The sequence below is a fragment of the Nelusetta ayraudi genome, unplaced genomic scaffold (genome assembly GCF_046127955.1).
Source record: "Nelusetta ayraudi isolate G7.1 ecotype Tasmania unplaced genomic scaffold, CSIRO-AGI_Nayr_v1 ptg000059l, whole genome shotgun sequence".
Taxonomy (NCBI): domain Eukaryota; kingdom Metazoa; phylum Chordata; class Actinopteri; order Tetraodontiformes; family Monacanthidae; genus Nelusetta; species Nelusetta ayraudi.
The window spans coordinates 596,825-618,103 of NW_027466109.1; the positions used below are offsets into that span (position 1 = coordinate 596,825).

Sequence of the window (21,279 nt, forward strand, 5' to 3'; positions counted from 1 at the left end):
CCTCCCCGGCAGCTACCAGGAGCTGCAGTTTCCTTCCGTTAGCGCCACAGGCAGCGCAACTAACAAAACTGGTGAGAAGTGTCAAGTGTCTGGTGTAGTGTAACAACATTAACAACATTAAAATTGTATTGTGACGTCTGAAAAGCCTCAGTTTGTGGTCAGAATTGCGTTATTTTTTTCTTTCTTTTTTTTCAGGGCAAGTTTGATGTGTGAAATCTGGCTCTTTCAAATTGTTTCCCCATGTCAAGTCTATGACTGTTCATCTTTGTACGTTAGTGGGAGTTCACTTGCATTAAGCTGTTGACTCTCTGCGTTCCTGCCCTCACCGCTGACATTTCAGAACCCAGTGAATCATTAGTGACGAGCTGCAAGGGACATTTTCTTCTTTTTTTTATTTTTCTGGGGGTGGGAAGGTGTGACACTTTTTGTTTTTTGGTGTCGACACTCCCTGATGACAAACGGTACCTTGGCACTCTCCTTAGAAATGAGCCGGATCGTCAGTGAGGCTGATGAAATTATCACCCAACTGGAATGCCGCAGGGTCGGACAGCCAATCAAAACAGACGTCATTGCTGGCTGGCTGGCACAGCTTTCAGCGCTGTCAACAGAACGGATCGTTGGCAGTCCCAAATTAACCAACAGTTTTCCGATCTTTGCTCATCATCCCAAAATTGCCTGAGTCTCCAGTATTGGCTCATAACTTTCCCACTGAAACTAGAGGTGGAACTTCCTCCTTTGGAAGGGTTTGTCACCAATCTGGCAACCTTGTGTGCCAGATGCCCTCTGTGACATCACAAATGGACAACTTTTAGCAGAATTTTCAGCACCAGCTTTCTGTATGATTAAGCAAAAGTAGTGAAGGATGATGAATATATATTGAATTTCCCAAGACTTTTGCTCACAAGACTGAAGACATATTCAGAAATCACTGACCAGAACGCTTTTAAATGTCACATAACGGAACCTTTTATAGGAACATTTGTCACAGCCCCTCTAGTGTTAGGGTCTGTGCTGGGCCTGTCAGTAGCTGCGTTTCCATTGCAGTTTTTCACAAAATAAAAGCAATATTTCTAAAATTTCGACAAAGTACAATTGCGATTTGCAGGTGTTTCCACTGAACGGTGTTAAGCGCATACAGTAAGCCGTAATAGCCCTTAAAATCTCATCCCGCGAGACCCAACATCAAGGAGGATGGAGGGACGAAGCATTTGCCGTGAACTGAAGTGAACTGGTCCACTGACATGTAATTGCGAAAAAAGTGTTACCATGACACTTCTGAGATTTACCTCTATATCAATACTTCTGATAAACCACCTCATGAGAGCGTCAAAACCTTTTAGCGATACTTGTGTTGCACATTCAGTTTAGTTTTGACAATGTGAATAAATGAAATATTTCTTTTGTAAACCTTTAAACCGTGTTCTTCCACCTTTTTTGGCACGGCCATTTGGCCAGGTCGTGTCCGATTCAAAAGAATTTGACACAACCGTTTTCGTGAGTTTTTTTTCATCCGTTTTTTTTTCTCAAACAACAAACCACAAGACACTTTTTCTTTCTCCTTTTGGCAGTGACACAATGTGTGCTGTTTATTACTGGATCTGTGACTCACTGTGCAACAGTATAGTGTCATTTATTAAATACTTTACACAACCTTTTTTAGAAACTGTGAATGGGAGCCGTGTGATGCTCGACGTTAGTCTGAATGTTTGAAATCCAACCGTTTGTTTGTTTTTTGTGTGTGTGTTTGTGTGTTTTGTGTTTTTCAAGCTGAGGGAGGTGAGAAGCTGCCGCTGCAGTCAGGCTGCTCTGCTACTAGTGTTCCTGCATGCACTTGTGTTTGCTGCAATGAGGACGTCCGCACACGCACGCACACCAAGAGAAACGCAACTTTTCTTATCACAAACACATTTAAATGAACGTGCGTCCGACGGGCCTCTGACACTTTCTCCCAGCCGCCAGGCTTTTCTGGATGAGAGTGACAGTGTGATCGACACTTCCCCCGCCCCCGCAAACAGGTGGACGCCAGACGGAGTCACAAGACAACAAAAACACAGAGTCGCTCTTTCGCAAAACCGACACGCCTGAGAGTGTGAAGGACGGCACGGCGGCGAGTGGACTCAGAGCAGGAGCTCCGTGACCGAGGGCAGCAGCCGGCCCAGCTCGGCCTCCACGTCGGCCGTCTGAGTGACGGGGTTGCCGCGCAGATCCAGGCGCTTCAGTCTGGGGCAGGAGGCCAGCGGCTGAAGGTCTGCCAGGGTGGAGATTTCTGAGGAATTTGGCTTAAAGAAAATGTCTCCGACAGACAGATCCCGCAGAGAGACAATCGCGGCCGTGACGCAAACCCCCTTGAAGCGCCTCTTCTTCGCTCGGCGACGATGCTCTCCGGCGTGAAGCTGCAGCGCTTTGTTGGGAGCTGGAGCGTCTTTGTGCGCCGCAGACTTTTAGCTCCGTGCCTTCCTTCTCTCTGGGGGCGTTTCATTGTGTTGATTCACACGACTTTTGAGACACCGTCTACTGATACAATACCCTGTGATGCTGCCGCGTCTGCGCAGCGCAGAGCGGCAGCATCCTCGTCTTGAAAGGATACTGTTATTCTTCAGCAGCACTTCCTCTAATCGGGGAAGGTGATTAAGTCCCTCCAGGTTCTCTATCAAGTTGTTATCAGCCTCCAGGACCTGAAAGGGAACAAAAAGGAAAACCTTTTTAATCATGTCACACAGATAGACAAGGTTGATGTTTCTGTCCTTTAATTGGTCGATTGTGCCGCCCACAAAGAAGCAGAGAGACTCTCCGCTCTGAGGAGAGATTAATGGATTTGAATGCATCACCTCCAGGCACTGCAACATGGAGAAGTGAGGAGGCAGCCGCTGCAGCTGATTAGATGACAGGTTGATATGGGTGACCAATAATAGCTGGTCCAAGTGGCACAAAGTGGTCAGATTCTATCAAAAAGGGAAGAGAGGAAAATTAAGGCTTGTGAAAATGAAGCGCTGCGACTCCTCGTTCACCAAGACCGACCTTATCAGAGATGCTGAAGACGCGCACTTCTGCGTACTCCATTTTCAGGATTGTGTTCTCGATCATGAACTTGCTGCACAGGTCGCTGTAATACGCAGAGCGCATGGAATCCACTTCCTGAAAGAGGAAACAAAGGCTTTCAATCAGGCAGCGAGCTCCTCTTATCGCACTGCTGCTGCGCACGCCGGTGGCATACTTTCAACGTTTGGAAATGAGCGAGCGTTTCCTTTTCGTATCCCAATGGGTCTAGCGCCCTCATCAGGAGGATGATGGTCAGCAAGCACCCTGCGGAGATGGGATGGGTGGCAAAATCAGACCATGTATGTGTATACATGAAGAAAAAACAACAACAAAATAACGGTTGCTAATATTACTCACACTTGTTGAGAGGCTCCAGCTCTTGCAGCTGGTTGCACGACTCGAGCTCCGACTGCAGCACCGACGTTTTCTCCACCGACAGTTCACTTCTGGAGAGTGGGAGAACAACCAGTCAGTCTGAGCCTCAAAGAACAGCTCAACAGTGGCGCGGAGCTGCAGAAAGACGTCACCTGAACAGCTCCTGATCCGTCGCGGAGTCCCGGCACCAGCTCTCACTGCGGCCTGCAAAGGGTTGACGGTGCAGCGTGTGAGGAAGCAGAAGTTCACAGCTTGCATGATTCTATTTCCGTGGACTTCAGAGTCTCAATTTTCTGTCTCACCAGGCCAAAGAAACCCAGAAAGTCTACAACATTGATGTCGGTATCCTTGTTTCTGACTGCTGCATCTTATTTTGCACGGAAGTCTCCACAAAAACGGCAGCGGATTTTACACGGGTGCAATAGACGAAGCCGACGGGCGACGGCAGAGGACTGCCGTGCAATTAAACGGCACCATCACGTTGCAGGCATTCCTTATCTGATACGTTTTCAGCAACGACGGAAATTAAAATGTGTGTGAGGCATCACTGCCACCATGAAGCGGTGGAATGGTGAGTGGAAATTTGCACCCATGATTGAAGCAGATAAACAACTATTAGAGAGGTTATATTAAAGTGAACGCCTGGCTGTGGCTTTATCTGCACAAGTGTCAGTAGCCGGGTTTGGGAAACGTGACAATATTCCGTTTTTTGGGTTAGCAAATCCATCTGTGTCATCAATTCAAGATCTGTTGTTTACGTGCACAAATAAAACACAAGTAAAATCCTAATCATAACACCAAAGTCCATTTAAAGAGAGTCAATCAACGCCACCACTGTAACGCATAGGTGTCAAACTCTGGCCCGTGGGCCAAATTTGGCCTGCAGTGTCATTATATTTGGCCGGCTCACTACTAGAACTGGCTTGTCAGTATTATACAGCACATGTACCGCTAATACTACAAATCCCAGAATGCTCTGCTGGTATTTTTGCATGTCAATCAGGACAGGACGTTTATTGAAGGATATTATAATGACTTCTCTGGTTTGTTGCTATTTTGTTTTTTGATTGTATTATTAGACTGCGGAAAAATGTTACTGTTGAAATTTAAATCAGAAGGATGCAAAAAAAAAAGAGGCATACAAATCTTATTGACATTTAAATAATTTTGATAAGTCTTTCTTAATTTGAAATTCAGTTTTGCATGTGTGCAAAAATGAAGTGATATATTGTGTTGTATTAAGTTTTGCTTGTTCCATATTCATTGTTGAAGCAAAACATGCTTGGGTCCATATAAACCGATTCACTTTTATATCTGGAGGAAGATTTTGTTCGATAAATATCAATGTTGACCCGCGACTTTGCCCAAGTTTTATATTTTGGCTCCACTGCGTATTTGAGTTTGACACCCCTGCAGTAACGCAGCACACGGATCACCTGTGTACAGCGCGCAGTCTCTGTGCGTGTGCTTCTCGGTCCAGTGCACGGTCAGATTGTGCTCGTTGACGATGTCGCTAATCGTCCCCGGAGGGAGATCGCAGATCTGATCGGCTGTTAAGGTGAACCGAGGACAGAGAGGCGGCGTGAGAATATAAATCAGCTTCCTTTACAGGACGCCCACGCAGGCTCACAGCATGAGCGCGTACGCCGCGGCCCCTTATTTCTATGGCAATGCAGCAGCCTGAAGGAGCTGATTAAATCTGACATCTTTGGCAGCGCGACGAAACAAATCAGAAAGAGACGCACTTCCATTTCCAGCAGTAAGGAATTAAAGAAGAAGAAAAAAAAAGACGTGTGATTCGTTTTCGTGTAATGATATTTTTCATCTATCCTGGGAAAGTAAGAGGTGAGGCTTCCGGCGCGGTTGAAAAGGATACCCAGACAGGGCTGTGTTTCAAGCGGGGATGCACGCTGCTCCACTCCACTCTCTGGGGCTGACCGTCCAGCACCAGCAGCAGGCCCACGGACTGCGCCTGCACAAAGGTGGACAGTCACTGTGAGGGAAGCATGCCACGAAATATTAAGACATTTAGGGGACGATCCACAAACAGGGTTCGTACACCTTTTTCATGGTCAAATTCAAGTACTTTTCAAGGACTTTCAAGGTCAGTTGTCAAGCTTTTCCAGTACCATAACCATTTGGAAATTGCATTGTGATAAATTCATGCACATGCAAAAATGGCAATTTCACTTTTTTCTTTAATTAAAGTTTTGCAAGACAAGTGGGAATTTATTTATTTATTTTTACTTACTCTCAAGTATCAGTAAGATGCTTAACTAACACACACACACACACACACACACACACACACACACACACACACTCTTTATCTCGTCTACCAGTTTGCTAACATTTTTGTTATTTAGGTTTCCTGCTATAACATCCCAGTCCATCGACTCAAAAGAAAAAAACAAATAAAAAGTAAAACAGGATGTTTGCTAGCTTCCGTTGTGTTTAGTTTCACTTTGAACACAATCAACGATCGATCAATGAGCATTGTGTGCTGCGTGTCTACGCTACCAGCTCCGCCTGCTTGTTAGTGTGCCACACATGTCAACTGGCAGCTGCCAACAGCGAATGCATTGCGCACGTAATTATATCATGAACGGGAGTTTTCCCAGGTTTGAGCCATGATTTGTATTTTATGCTGTCAAGCCACCGCTCATTAAAATGACAGCCTGCCGGCATGTCACTTCTACGCTCTGTCCAATTGGGAGCGACATCACACAGAAACAGACCAGCATGTCACACACTCTAAAGTCCGCCAGAGAGAGCGGTTAACTTCTTCTTTTTTTTTTTTTTTTTTAAAAAAAGCAGTCTTTTGAGTGAAATTTCTGACGGAATACTTTATTTCTGTCGTTGTCAAATAACGCATTGGCTTTCTCCCAAACTCACACCAAGAACGAGACAGTCGCACATGTCTCTCCAAACATCCCAGCAGCCCCAAGCACAGTACACACACACACACACACGGTTTCTGTCATCCTCTTAAAAGTAGAAGTGTTACATGTTCGCCCCATACTAACAGCAACACGAACATTAATCACCAGTGGAACACATAGAAAACCGTGCCTGGTTTTGGATGGCGGTGTTTACATCTGTCAAAGTACATGCGGACGTGAGTGCGAACTCTTTCTGGATGTGTCGCTGTTTCAAATGAGGCCCGCCTCGACCGCGCCATCCTTTTTTATTTTCCGCAGCTTTTCAAGTTTGCATCCCGTCTGTGGATAGGACGCACTGGTTTTGGCGCAATTTGCACGGATTTTCTAGCGTAAAAGCTGTTGCGATCGCTTTGTGGATCTGGCCCTTTGTGTTGTCAAGGTCCACGTTGTTGTCGCGGTTGATTGAAGCGTTGAAGAGAAGGGCAAAGAATAATTCTGATGCTAAAGAAAACGATACAAAATAGACGAGCCTGCTTTCTGGAACCACAAGTGAAGATGCTCACGTTGACTGGTCGGGAGAAGGCCACAGCCACTCGCTCCTCATCGCGGCTGACGTACACGCAGCTAATCATCTCCTCCCGTTCGGCTGGAGGAGAAAGGACAGAGTGAAGCAGTGAGTGAAGGTGTGCCGTCACAAACCTTCATGGCTGGTTTTACACAAATCTACAACTCCACGTACCTCGACCTAACAACCAGCGATAGTAGAACCAGGCGCTCTGGTCGTTGGGGTCAGTGAAGAAGGCGTTCTTTACAAGCTCATATTCTACAAAAGAGACATTGCGCTACGAGTTCAATACAATTCATTTCAATTGACACACTGAACGCAAAGCCTCAGAACGCCCTCTGTCTGTCAGCAATCGCAACTGCTGAAAATACAACAGAGACAATCGTGCGGTTCACCTTTCAGGAGCTGCTCCTCGCAGACACGGTGTGAGTGAGTGGGTGGAGAAGGCGGAGGCGAAGACTCGGGGGCCTCGCGGCACGGCGACGGGGGCTCGGGAGACTCCGGGTGGAGCAGCGGCAGCAAGGTGCTCCGATAGTGCCAGCTGGAGTAGTTGGAAAAGTTGGAGCCGATGAGACGGTCGGTGAAGCCCAATTCCTGGTCCACAGGCACACCGGACATCTTCACCACCACCCGCCGGTAGTCCCAGCAGTGAACTGGGCAAAAAGGGGAGAGGCGGCAGTGTGAATGCAGGCAGTGTTTGCTTGACGTCACGCCAAAAACAAGTGGAAGTGAGAATGCAGGCAGGTCCGTCCTGCAATTTTCGATTACTGTTCATTTACAGTTGCGGTCGTCCAGGCTGAGGCAGAGGTTGCACAGGCTCAGCTCCTTGGCCCAGTCTGGCCGAGGCAAACGGGAGGAGACCCAGCCGCGGTGGTGCCAGCTGCCGTAGGACTTTGGGTTCAACTTCAGGCACGTCTCCAGGAACGGCAGCTCTGCCTCGTAAATCTTCTGCATCTCGTCCTCGTTCCTTGAGCAGATTTCGGGAGACAAAAACAGGATTCAGTCCTAAACCAGGTTAGAATTACCACCTGATCCAATGTGATTTGATTTCATCGCAAGGGTTTTTTTTTTTTTTTTTTTTTTACACGTCAATCTCACTTGATGCTCTCCAAGTGCAGCAGGATCTCTCTTCTGTAGTTCCAGAGGGTTGCAAAGTCAGGGTTGTTTGACAGTAGCTGCTGGGTGATCTGAAGTGCTTCATCATCAAAGATTCCCTCCTTCCTCTGCCGGAGATAAGGACATGAAGAGGGAGTGTCAGGCAAAGACACTCAGCACACGCAAAACATGGAACGGATAAAACACACAATCTTAATTTTAGAGAATGCAACGCTGGCCGTTAAAAATGTTCTATAATATGAAGTATACAGCTGATTTACTCTATGCTTTATGTCAAATATTGACATATATTTTTTTAAAACCTTTCATTCATTTCTGAATAATAGAGAAGTGCGGTTAAAAAGAGTCTCGAGCTGCGCTGAGTCATTAATTAATGAACCGATGATACCCTTATGCAAAGCTACACGTGCAAGACAGGCATCAAAAGATATAGAATATCAGCGGCCTGGTCATGATAAATTAATGACACATATCATTTTTTAAAGCAACCTTAGAAAAGCAGGCGTCTCGTGCGGCCACATATATCTTCAGCTTCTTCTCCCGCTCCTTCCGTTTCTCCTCTTCCTGCTGCGCCGTGGATTTGACTTTTACTCGGCCATGCTGTCCAAAGCAAAGAGACAGAGGAAGGTGCAATTAGACAGGCTGATTCAGGTTCATGCAAATGTCCATTTGCAATGCTATTAAACATGATATCGAGGCAGAGAATAAGCCTCTCTGTCGTTTTAACTGTGACAGAGTAGTAACACATCTCTTACCATCCTCTCCGGTTGTGATGGGGTCTCCCTCTGCAAATCTGTTTATGATGCAAAACAAGGGATGACACTCAGGGTTGGGCCTAACAGACGTTTGCATGACACAGACGAACACCAAACAGCAGAGGGGAGGGGGGGGAAAGACTCCACAGTAATAACAAATGACAACGCTCCGTGTACAACGAGTGCATGCGGACTGCTCAATGTATAATAGCCATGGGCAGAGATGTGGCACCTGATGGGAACAGTCTTGTATATGAAGTTAGCTTGCTAATTAGCGCCTATGTCACTGCACAAGTCTGGGCTGGGCTCATTCAATCTGTCGCACCTTTACGTGTGATAACATTCATTTTAAAACATTACTTTTTAGCAAGACGCGACAATTATTCCCCCCGATGTTCTCACCTGTCCTCCGCGCGGGCTTGTAAAACCGTTCTTTGAGATTACGACTTGATATGTCACGATTTTGAAAGACTACAGTTTCACTTCTCTTTTACTTCCGTCTTTTCAAATGACGTCATGGCTGCGTGACAGGAAACGGCAAGGAAAGTAAGGGTGTACTGAGGCCCTCTAGCGGGAGGGAAGCGGCAAACAACAGCAGCCCCAACTAAAGAAAAAGGGTGTGAGCCGAGTACTTGGTTGAGCTAAAAATAAAATAAAATAAAACACAGAAATCGGCGAACTTGAAGACACGAAAAACACAAGTGACGAAGGAGGCACAGGCTGGAAAGTCGAAGAAATATTCACGAGTGCAGGCAATTTTCAATTATTCGCCTACTTTCTTTTTAAATAAGACATGGGATAAATCAGGTGCCCTTCTCTGTACAGTCAAATCACCTTTTAAACTGAGAAATGAGAGCACAAAGTGAGGCGTCAGCAAGAAGCATCGACTGTGTTGAGCAAACTTTAACAATACACTCTCCAACGGTTCACGTTAAATTGGGAATGGCAATTTAAATGCTATCAAAATCGTATTCACGATAATTTCTGGTTATTTGTTCAAATAATATTTTTTTGATCGTTTATGCTGTCTGCATTATGATACGTTTATATTAGCACCACACATTGAAGTCTGTCATTGAATTCTATAAATTTGTTCTGTTTCATGTGTTGTGCCAACTAAACAGTTCCAATCCTTTCATTTGGGGAGATTAATAAGACAATCTTATCACCTTATCAATTTAAAATCATATTGGGTGTTGTTCAATATTGCTTTAAGATTATTTTCATATGTGGGGATTTACACCACAAGATAGCCACACATCACTGTACTTTTAGACTTAGACTTTCTATTTGTCATTTAAAAGCATTCACTTCTCAGTGTACATTTAAAAACATAATTCCGATGCACCAACTACCGAAAAAACAACAACTGTTAACTGTTTTCTATTCTCTGTTGTGTGTTTTTCTTTGTGTGTGTGTCTTATTTTGTGAGTTAAGCACTTGCTGGCATCCAAAGTTTTGAATTTCTATTATCCTTATCATTATTATTCCTTCTTCCTTCACAATGGTCCAGCCAATTTTCAGTCAAGGCCTTATTTGGTACTTTAACCACAGCAATCTTTTTCAGACTTTTTTTTTCCTATTCCACTCAACATTTCACTCCAATTTTGTCTTGTACCGTTGGAATTAACAGAAACTAGAATTGGAAGCATGCTAGTGCTTTGTTGACTTTAGATTTTACTACTCCCAAGTTGTTGTGGATTTTACAGATCAACATTGTTTCTAAATGCTTATTCCCCACTTTTGTTGTGGCGAAACGTCTGCTCTGCACAATAAAGAGGGGCACTGGTGCCATCTCCTGGATAGAAAAAAAACAACACCCAGTATTTCCCTCCTGGTTTCGATGAAGTCGGATTAAAGGCAGGACTAAGTCTTTGATCTTTCAAGATTTTAGTTGCTGTCGTCCTCTTTTCAAACAGGTTTACCAGCAGCTCGCTTTCAGACCATAGAGTTGCTGCCGCCTTCAGTTTGTGTCCTTTCTCAAGTTCTTTAATGCGCAATACCACGTCCATGCATGGAGTGGAAAGAGCATGCCTATTTTCTTTGTTTCTGTTCCAAAAATTAATTTAACTGCATGGTCCCCACCTAGGGGAGCATACTTATAAATGACAGTACCAAAAAAACAAACTTTCGAAATGGTACGGCAATCGTCACGGACTAAGATCAATTTACAAGCAGATGAAACTCTTCATGGAAAATTGGATACTTACCAAATACAGGAGTTTCTGGGGGAGGGGGTCTATGGCGAAGTAGCACAGTGCATCACGTTAAAGAGTAAGGATACTGTAGCTATCAAGATTTTGCGGAAAAATTTCAGTACAATTGGTAAAAAAGAGGTGGCTGCCCTTAAAAAACTAAAGAAAATTAACGCAGATAAGAATAATCTGATCAGGTTTATTGAGAACTTTTACCATCAAGGATATTTTTGTCTAGTGTTTGAAATGTTAGACATGGCTCTGTTTGATTTCCTAAAGCTAAGGTCCTTCAGACCACTCTACTTGTATGAAGTTCGAGTAGTTGCACAACAGATGCTGGTCGCTCTAAATGCCCTGAAGAGCATTGGATGGACGCACGGAGACATAAAACCCGACAATATAATGCTGGTTGATCATCAGTCAAAACCCTTCAAAGTGAAGCTGATAGATTTTGGTTTGGCCTGTCCCGCTTCCACGTTGGGTCCTGGCCGCAAAAACCAAGCTATAGGCTACAGAGCACCTGAGGTCATGTTGGGCTTACCACTCAGCGAGGCCATCGACATGTGGGCCCTTGGCTGTGTCATGGCTTTCCTTTATATGGGCCGCCACCTCTTCCCAATTCGGAGTGAATATGAGTGCATGAGAATTGTGGTGAAGATGCAGGGCCAGCCTGAGGATAACCTGTTGGACCGTGGGGTTCATTCAAGGGAGTTGTTTACAAAGGACAGCAACGACTCAAGTCTTTCATGGAGACTGAAGACGAAGGAGGAATACAAATCTTCAACAGGTCGCACTGTCAAACCCTGTGACTTGGATTATGAAAAGTTTAACAGCCTCGATGAAATAGTGTCTGCTTCCAAAGAAAACGAGAATGGTGCCGAGTACGAGGACTTACTTGCTTTTTTGAGTCTCCTCAAGCGTATGCTACATCAGAACTGTCAAAGGAGAATCAAGCCCTCTGAGGCCCTGGGACACCGTTTCATAACGACAAAACATTTTGCTGAGGACACGGACAGCAGTTATGTGGAATCGAGCACCTCCACCATTAAAAGCTGCAACCTTGAGCAGTCACACCCTGAACATCTCCAGCCCTTTGTTACATCAAGTGAAGAGATCAGTTTAAATGGAGCATCCTTGCACGTCTTGTGTGAACCCGTCTCCAGCAAAGAACATGAGACACCAGCTGCCAAAGACTCAGATGAGGCCACCACTGTTCTGACCAGTGAAAATCCACAGGAAATGTACTGGACAGTGTCATCTGCAGATTTTGAGAACAACCCTCAAGGGCTCAACATTGATGGTAATAAAGGCCGCAAGAGGAAAAGGGTGAAGAGAATTAGAATTCAAATTCAAAGATTTTTCAACAGGATGATCAAAGTGGCAAGTTGCATTAGCCCTGATGTTAGTTTGCGAGATGTATAAAAGTTAGAATAGTCATAAAGTTTGTCCATTTCAGGCTTTTTTGAGTCGGTTCTCTGGGGAGTTCTACCCAGCCAGCCATGTGTCATAGCTAGGCAGGCAATCTTGATTAAAGCCTATTTTCCAGCTACCCAAATTGCATTGATGGAACAGAAATGTTAATTTTGAAAAAGTATTTTTAATTTTTTTTTATAATGAAAAATACACAGATATGCTTCGTTAAGTGGGAAAAAGCAAGCATTTTCTTTTGTACAATTCCCTCTTGTTCTGCAACAGGATTCCAGTCTTTCAGAGGGAAAACTCATCCTTTATTCAAGACAATCTTTGAAGGCACAGTTTCCCACGGAGGGCTTGTTGATAGATTAGACTCAGCCATTACCTCATCTGTGATTCAATTCACCATTATGTACTGTGCTAAAACAGGCTGCCACTGGGCTCTATTCTTAATGGTCCATCTGTACTTTGGAACAATAAAATAATAAAAGTTTGATATCACATTTTGAGTATTTCTGTTTTTTGTCCTTTGAGAAGGTTGCATCACTTTTCAGTTTTATTCTTTATCAGTCTGCACATTCTGTACAACCAGGTGAAGCTAGCAGGTTTAGCACTAAATCCCACCCTCAATGCTGAATTCACACAGAAGAAAAGACACCACAGCCATAAAAATGACTGATTTTATAAGCCACAATCTTTTTTTTCACTTTTTAATTATCTTCAATCTCTTTTTTCTTAATGCAGGTTCTCTTGGTGTACAGCTTCTAATACACATCTAAACTGTCTCCTCTTCTGCCTCTTGTTTTTTTTCTGCTCTCCACTCCTTTTTCTAGACTTTATTGTCTTCTCTCCTCACAGAGCCAGTACCTCCACAGGGCCCCAATCTCTCTCTCTCTCTCTCTCTCTCTCTCTCTCTCTCTCTCTCTCTCTCTCTCTCTCTCTCTCTCTCTCCCCCCCGCCCCTCCCAAGACATTTTTTGCTTTGATAATGTAGGATTAAAGACAAAAAGACAAAAGCTGAGCTTTTGATCTTGTAACAGTAACTTCAGAATAAAGACACTGAAATAGAAGGGCAACTGAAGGTGAAGTAGTGCGGCACTTCTGCAAAAAATGTTACAGCGAGAAGAAAAACAAGACAGCGCATAAATGGATGGTCAAATTTGGGGTTTCTCTCTGGATGCAGCAGCTGCCTCCTGCAGGCCAAGCAAAAACAGCTTTGGTTAAAAGTGGAGACTACCACACCCTAGAAGATTGATTAACTTTGGATGGTAACTGCTGTGAAACAAAAACGAACAGCAGGAAGAAGCACTCAAGGATGAATCTGCCGGTGATGCAGCACCCAGGATCACTGTTGCCAATCAACAAAACAGACAAAGACTGGATAACAAAAAAAGGCAAACAACAGCAGCGCAGTGCAATGCCAGCTACAGTTAAGTCTTGTTCAACAACCGCCACAGTTCTGGAATGTCTGTTTAACTGAGCTTAAAACTGTAAGAAATGGTTCAATCAACATGCATTAAGAGCAGCATACAGGTAGATCAAATTCTGCCAGGGAAATTGGATACGTATAGGGTGCAGGAGTTTCTGGGGGAGGGCGTGTATGGGAGGGTAGCGCAGTGTATCAAGCTAAATGATACTGAGACTATGGCTGTTAAGATCCTGCGAAAACGCTTTAATGCCATTGGCAAAAAGGAAGTAGTCGCCCTTAAAGAGCTTAGAAAGCTTGATGCCAGCAAGAATAACATGGTCAGGTTTATTGAGAATTTCTACCATCAGGGATATTTTTGTCTAGTGTTTGAAATGCTGGACATCAGTCTCTTTGATTTCCTGAAGGTGAGATCTTTCATACCATTGTGTATGTTTGAGGTCAGACTAATCATACAACAGATGCTGGTGGCTCTAAGTGCCCTAAAAAGCATTGGTTGGACACACGGAGACATAAAACCAGACAATATAATGCTGGTTGATCATCAGTCAAAGCCCTTCCAAGTAAAGCTAATAGACTTTGGGATGGCCAGCCCAGTTTCAAAATTAAAGCTTGGCACCAAAATCCAAGCTATAGGCTACAGAGCACCAGAGGTCATGTTGGGCTTAAACCTCAGCGAGTCTATCGACGTGTGGTCCCTTGGCTGTGTCATGGCTTTCCTCTACATGGGCCGCCACCTCTTCCCAGTTCGTAGTGAATATGAATCCATGAGAATTGTGGTGAAGATGCAGGGCCAGCCCGGAGATGACCTGTTGGACTGCGGGGTTCATTCCAGGGAGTTGTTTACAAAGGACAGCGACGACTCGAGTCTTTCATGGAGACTGAAGACGAAGGAGGAATACAAACTGTCAACAGGGTGCACCGTCAAACCCTGTAGCAAGGATTATGAATGTTACAGCAGCCTCGATGATATTGCTCTGAGTTGCAAAGAAGACAAACATGGTGCTGATTATGAGGATGCACTTTCCTTTTTGAGTCTCCTTAAGCGTATGCTGCATCAGAATTGTGAAAGAAGAATTAAGCCCAGCGAAGCCCTGGGGCACCATTTCATCACACTGAAAAACTTTTCAGATGACACGGAAAGCAGTTATGTGCCATCAAGCACTTCCACCATCAAAAGCTGCAACACTAGGCAGTCATCATTGGAATTCCAACCCTATTCAATGTTAGAGGAAATGGTCAGTTTGAAGGAGGAATCTCCACCCTTGCTTTGTCCGTTCACAGTGCAAAAAGAAATTGATGCGGACACGAATATCAAGTGTCCGCATGATCAAGAACCACCAGCCAGCAAGTGTTCACCTGTAACCCCTGAAGTCTCACCCAAGGAAAATCCTCCTGTGGAAGACAAGACACCTTCACCAGTTGCTGTTCCTTGTGATTCACCAGTGCTCAAGATAGACAGTGATAAAAGTGTTGTCTTTGTGGAAGTTAAGTGTCGGAGGAAATGGCTGAAGAGGGTTCGGGCGTTCTTCTCCAGAATGATTATATTTTGCAAAGGCAGTCCAACCTGATGTCATCAATTGAGACAGTGTGGGTTGAACAGACGTGCAGTTCCTACTACAGTCAACCATCTTGAGTGCTTGGGTCGTTTTCACAGAGAACTCTGGTTAGCTGTCCATGTGCCAAAGACATGCAGAAGAACGGAGAGAGATCTTTACCAAACAGATTAATCCATCCATCAGTACTTATCAGGATTGTGGGTTAGGACACCAGAAAAGTTGCATTCTCATGGACATTAAAAAAGAATTCAAGGGCTTTGAAAGATGCCCTGCACTCAACAAAGAACTGAAATTATGAGTAGCTTTGGTTTGCAAAGCTAATGCTACAGTGGTAAAAACAACAGGAATCCTGACCTGAACTGCATCGCCTTCTCCACTAACCTGTGTACAGCTTGAGTTTGCCTCCTATGAGCACAAGAAAGGGCGATGGAAGTCATTCGGGGCTGAGGGTGCTGAGGGATAGGCCGCCGATGCAACATTAAATGCAATAAAATGTAATTTTGCAAAGACACTGGTTATTCCACATTCTCACAGATGTATGAAGTATGTGTTTGTCCTGCCCTTAATTACGTATACAGCTGATGTATGGATGGAGCATTTCATTATTGAAATTACTATTATTTTAAAGTATATTTACCACACAGCAGCAAATGAGTCACGTAGAATGTAATAATTACACCGAGACATACAAAGTGTGTCTCTTTGTAAGTAATTGCATAATTAAACTATAGAGCCAAATTGGCATCAAGTGTGATGGGGAATTTACACTGCAATACAGTATGCACACGGTTGAAATATCTAATTTCCAGATTGTTGTCTTTATTTTGAACAGCATTTAATGAACACAACACTTTGTTAAGTATTATCCATGTTTCATTAGTTATTATTGTGAAATTTTTCTGGCTAAATTTACAATGCTCAAAATACCTTGGGACAAAAATGGTATGGTGTCTACTTGTATCAGGATGCGATTGCAGGGAAGATACTGCGGTTTGACTGTTTCTTTAAAGGAACAAATTCAATTGATCAAAACTAAAATTGGGAGAGGGTTGAATGGGATACCTTTACAATCAACCCTAACCGTAGAGCAGTTGTTCTATTTTCTTGGTAAATAAAGTTTATAATCTACTTAAAACCAGTCAGGGCTTTGATTAAACTATTTTGCTATTCACCATAATAAAGGAAGTTTAATTATTTCATCTTTTATCAATGTGACCCTCCATTACTCATCATTACCCTGCAGCACTTGATAGACCTAACTGGGTTCCTTCCTAATTAGTGCCCTTTCATTCTTCAAGTAGGGTTGGTTGTTTTTGTGCCAGAGTATAAAGGCTTATCCAGCAGATTCGACATTTCCATCCAGGACAGGTCCCACTGCACTTCTGTTGCATCCTGTTTGGTTGCAGGAAGCCCGACTGCTGGCGGAGTCTCTTTCCCACAAGGCCAACAGTGGCAGGTGAAAAGTGTTGGGTACCTTTATATAAGTAAAGTCACGATTAGCACCACTTATTTTCATGATTCACACCCACAAATGGTATTTGCGCAGGGGAAACCTAGCGCTAACATGCTGAGGAGTTAAGATGTATGAGCTACCTGTGGTGACAAGCCAACCAAACAGCCAGAGGAATTAGAAGCAGAAGAACAAGTGTGCATGAAAGAATGGCCCACTTCCAGGAGGCTGAAAAAGAGACAAAACCATGTTAGTGACACTGTTTATTGAAGGATCAGACATGAAACAAAAGCTGCACCTGACGGTTCATCTCTCGCTCGTGTTATGGCCCAAAGCATAGTAGAGGCGCCAGTGCCAGATGGAACGGTACCTAAATCCTCTGGCTTTATCTCACATTTCCATTTGGCGAGAGCCCATAGAAAGCATTTGGGAAGAGGAGGCAAAAGCTGAAAGATGACCGACCAGGCTCCATCACACTGATGCGAAACCAATCACATTTAGGAATCCACGACATTAACCTTGCCCAGCGGGAGCAAAGTGAGACAATGGAGTCCACTAAGCTATCAATGCCATTTTTTCTCTTAATGTAAAAAATAAAACACTCCCCCTGAAAAAATAGCACATAATCAAATTTCAAATTCTTGAAAATCTTGAGTGCAGCACTGATGTGGCAAATTGAAGCAGTACACCACAGCAGGGGAAGCGTTGTTGCGTTGTTGAGCACTGCTGCTATCTCTATAGGAACTTAATGAAATCGTTTTTATGTCTAATAATGTGGAAGCAGCTTTAGTCACTTTTTCCTCTCATAACCTCTATGGAAAGGCACAGTGAAAATGTTCTCTGTTGGCAAGATGCTTGGAAAGTTGATTGAGCTCAATTTACAGCTGCTGCACAAGGTCAGTTGCCAAATGTTAATCCAAAACTTCCTTTTTTTGGCTGCCCCCTGGTTTGTTCTCACAGCTCATAACAAAATCATTTGAGCTGTTGGCTTCCTTTGATCCACTTTGATGCTCTGGTGCATCCAGTGAACGTACTGTGTACGCAACACCAAATATTTTTTTTTTACCTCCGGCGGAAGATGCCCTTCCATCTTCTGATGGACCTAAAAGACAGTTGACATATTTCACAAATTTATTTGCTTTTTCAGTCGGAATGATTAATAAGCTCATGAAAAGCAATCTGGCCGCATGACTGACCCCAGTCTGGTCTCACTGATAACCAGCTCTCAGGACTTTCCATCTTGCGGTCGGGGGATGCACACTTGTAAAAGCCTTCGTCTTCTCGTGTCACATTTTCAATAGTCATCGTTATTGCTTGGCCTGAATATGTACAGTTGTACGTGAGGATCTCTGCCCCGTTTTTGAGGAATCTCATATTGCGGAGTTTCCCTGTCTTGTCCCGACAGCATAAAATCACAGTGTCACCCTCGACGACAGGGGAAGCCGGAGTCCTCAGGATGATGGAGCCATCTGTTGGGCAGATATTGTAGAAATATTGTTTCAACTTGCACCACATTATTAACATTATCCAAACAGCACCCATTTTGCATCAGACTCACAGCTTACTGTGATGTCGACTGCGTTGCTGCGGCTCTTGGCGTCCTCACACCAGTACATCCCGCTGTTCCTTCTGGCGGCTGTGAGCATGCACGTGTCCGGCTTGCGTGCACCAGTGCACCAATTGGTGTCATTCTGCACTCTCTTTCTCACTTTTTGACTTGCAGAAAAGTGCATGAGCGCCCAGCCCGAGGAGTTCGTCTGGGACGGGGGACAGCGGATAGTGAAGCGCTCCCCTCCGAAGAATTGCTTGCTGCTCGGAGTCAGACTTGGAGAGTGCTGAGGCAGTTCTTGGGGAGAGTCGCAAAACAAGGGGAGGTTATGTAACACAGAGAAATGGGATCAAAGACTTCTTTTGGTTAACACCTAATCTGTTAAATACTTGAATCAAGTCTATTCTGTGTTTACCTAAACTTGAATTAACATTCAGAACTACAGCAGCATTGATTTTAGCCCATTGGGTAGCATTTAAAGTTATCCATTGGCATGAAATGGAATAAATACATCCCACAACATGAAATTAGCTGATTTCCTTTTCGAATAAGAAGTGTTTGTACTTTCATGAAGTGCTAAGAAGGCCGCCGCATTGCACCACCACATATCCGCAGTAACCCCCAGACTAGCACACACACGAAAAAAAGCGACTTGATCTCTTCAGTCTCTACCTGACACAGTGATCTCAGCGGGCGGGCTGAGGAGAACCACAGAGCTGCTGTTGCTCTCCCGCCGCTCCGCTTGGCACCAGTAGCTTCCCGCGTCGTCCTCCGACACCGCCACGATGGAGTAGCTGTCACCAAAGGCCAGGTGCCTGGCGTTCGGAGCCGGACCCAGGTGCGCTTTGTGCCTGAACCACCGGTAGCTCCACATAACGCTGGAGTTGGACTCCACGGCACAGAGCAACAAAGCACACTCCCCGAGGTGCAGCGTTGGCCCTGGAGGCCACACGGAGACACTGACTATAAGAGTCTCTGCAGGGAGACAGATTCTGTGGTGATTCGAGGTTCAGCGCGTCAGGGTTTTTCCGTTTCTGTGAGCCTGGAATGTTTTTTTTTTTTTCCCTGCGAGTTACCTTGAGATGTAACAGCTTGACGAACAAGCGCGGCTACACCTGCAAATCAAATGATTCACATTAACACGTATCCATATGCGCTCCGCGGCTATCACAGCTTGTCCTCGTCGTTTGGGCTGCAGTTTGGGGCCAGGGATGTTTAGCAAAACAGTCTGCTCTGCCAGTCAGAAGCGAGGAGTATTTAGACGGCTTCCCTGGGTGGTTCGGATGATTTGCTGCCACATGACAGCACTCAAGACGGTCGAGTGTGCTGCTCTGCGAAAGTTTAAACGACGTCGCCGGAGGTGTTTTAGCGAAAAAGCAACATCATTCTGCTGACATATTCACAAAACCTGAGGAGCATGTTTTTATTAAGGGTAATAGCTCTAACTCTGCACTGATGTTGCGAGCTAACTTCTTAACATCTGACAGGCGCACTCCCAGTGACAGAGTAGCCAGCTTCCTGTTCCTTAATGAGGCCGTTCCGATGGTTATCATCCCCATGGGAACAGGAGGAATGCACGCACGTTTACAGTATTCTTCCTGTTCGGCGGCATACCGCCACACATACAATAAACTCTTACTGCAAACGTACACTTCTGCATGCAACCCCTGTGCTGTGAAGAATGGACGACCCGCCACAGTAATTTGCCGGTCCCGGTCTGAATCGTTTCCATTAGCCGCATTAGGATTCCGGCTGGTACACATCATTTTAATTTAGCGCCGTCCTAAACTCCCAGCTGCAGGCGAAAGGCCCGTTGCAATTTATAGCGCTGCGCACCACACGGATGTAGTGAAGTCTGTCTGCGGCACGTCGGGCAGAATCCTGTGCGTGTCCTTACGGCAGAGACAGGTCTAAAAGCAGCAGTGAGCTTGCTGGAAAATAGGAATGTTGTCACCAAGTCAGGTTTAATCTCTGATACTCACCCAGGAGCAGAGTGACAAGGATGGAGTACATTTTTTTTGTGCACTGCACCACACTCCTCCAAAAAAAAAAAAATTGGCATCCAAAATTAGATTGTCGGTGTCATTGTTCTCTTGAAAGAAGAAAAATTAAAAAAAAAAAAAAAATTGACAGTAATTAGGATTTCAAGGTTTCCATTGTTGCTATCCTCTTTCCTTCAATAACAGGAGCTGTGTGCCAGAGAATTACAGCATCTCTGAGCAGACACTGATGATGATCTGAGAAATTTCCTTCCTCGGCTAAATAGTCAACAGGCGGAGTCAGCGGAGTCCAGGGATTTACATCAACTACCAAGGAAGTAGAAAAAAAACAAAGCAGGATTCAACACCAAAATGTCTCAATGAAAACTATGCCGCTGCCCTTGTGTCAAAGTCACTAAAGTGTTTCATTCAGTCTGACTGGTTTTGTTGGGTTGTCTTTCTTGGAACACTGACTGACTTAACTCTTGAATGCCCTCCTCATCCTTTTCTACTCTTCCATCCAATTTTGCACTGCTATAATGTGATTCCAAGTGTCATTTTGCGATAACTGCGAGATGAATTGTCTCTGTAGAATGAAAATGTGAAATAAAAAATATACTTTTTGTCCATTGGAATGGAACCATTTGTCTGTGAAATTGGTGTATAATTAGCTGTGAAGAACATTGAACAATTCTCAGTATTGTTGAGAATGAAAGCAACTCTACTACATTTTTATTTCTTTTCAACCTTTAAAATTATTCTCTCAAAAACTATTCTCTAGCTTCTTGTATAACTAGGCAAGAGGTGTTGATGCGGCTGTGCGTGGATTAAAAGACATAACAGGCACATTGTGCCAGTGAATGGATTGTCAGTGGCATCTTGAAGGAATCATTAAAGTCTCAAAGAGCCATTTTATCGATTCATGATCTACATTAATAGGTTCACAGCCTCAGAGAAGAGACCAGACAACATGTAAC

The 21,279-nt window shown here is 44.4% G+C and overlaps 2 protein-coding genes across 2 annotated transcripts; both read right to left on the reverse strand.

The window, feature by feature from the left end:
• Window positions 1-1,546: 1,546 nt before the first annotated feature.
• rabggta (Rab geranylgeranyltransferase subunit alpha) lies at window positions 1,547-9,287 on the reverse strand. The gene is made up of 17 exons (XM_076039303.1): window positions 9,135-9,287; window positions 8,733-8,770; window positions 8,467-8,577; window positions 7,960-8,084; window positions 7,641-7,828; window positions 7,257-7,514; window positions 7,036-7,119; window positions 6,860-6,942; window positions 5,291-5,386; window positions 4,851-4,956; window positions 3,567-3,618; window positions 3,397-3,485; window positions 3,215-3,303; window positions 3,019-3,135; window positions 2,829-2,942; window positions 2,588-2,675; window positions 1,547-2,266 (listed from the first exon to the last, which is right to left on the reverse strand). The coding sequence occupies exons 2-17, from the start codon at window positions 8,733-8,735 to the stop codon at window positions 2,118-2,120; spliced, it is 1,752 nt and encodes a 583-aa protein (XP_075895418.1). The 5' UTR covers window positions 8,736-8,770; window positions 9,135-9,287; the 3' UTR covers window positions 1,547-2,117.
• A 6,836-nt stretch (window positions 9,288-16,123) lies between these two features.
• Window positions 16,124-20,931, reverse strand: LOC142897259 (sialoadhesin-like). Its single transcript, XM_076039435.1, has 8 exons — window positions 20,306-20,931; window positions 19,400-19,438; window positions 18,996-19,298; window positions 18,333-18,620; window positions 17,971-18,243; window positions 17,841-17,876; window positions 16,918-17,002; window positions 16,124-16,798 (listed from the first exon to the last, which is right to left on the reverse strand). Exons 1-8 carry the CDS (start codon window positions 20,334-20,336, stop codon window positions 16,618-16,620), a joined length of 1,236 nt encoding a protein of 411 aa, XP_075895550.1. The 5' UTR covers window positions 20,337-20,931; the 3' UTR covers window positions 16,124-16,617.
• Between the last annotated feature and the right edge of the window lie 348 nt (window positions 20,932-21,279).

Excerpts from the sequence above, each read along its gene's own strand:
- rabggta (XM_076039303.1), bottom strand. Across the intron at positions 7,829-7,959 it reads CTGCACTTGGAGAGCATCAA|GAACGAGGACGAGATGCAGA; the intron begins GTGAGATTGACG and ends AATCTGCTCAAG. Across the intron at positions 2,267-2,587 it reads AGTGCTGCTGAAGAATAACA|AAATCTCCACCCTGGCAGAC; the intron begins GTATCCTTTCAA and ends CAAATTCCTCAG.
- LOC142897259 (XM_076039435.1), bottom strand. The coding sequence starts at position 20,336 with ATGTACTCCATCCTTGTCACTCTGCTCCTGG. Across the intron at positions 17,003-17,840 it reads AAGGGCATCTTCCGCCGGAG|CCTCCTGGAAGTGGGCCATT; the intron begins GTAAAAAAAAAA and ends TCTCTTTTTCAG. Across the intron at positions 16,799-16,917 it reads TGGTTGGCTTGTCACCACAG|GTACCCAACACTTTTCACCT; the intron begins GTAGCTCATACA and ends ACTTATATAAAG.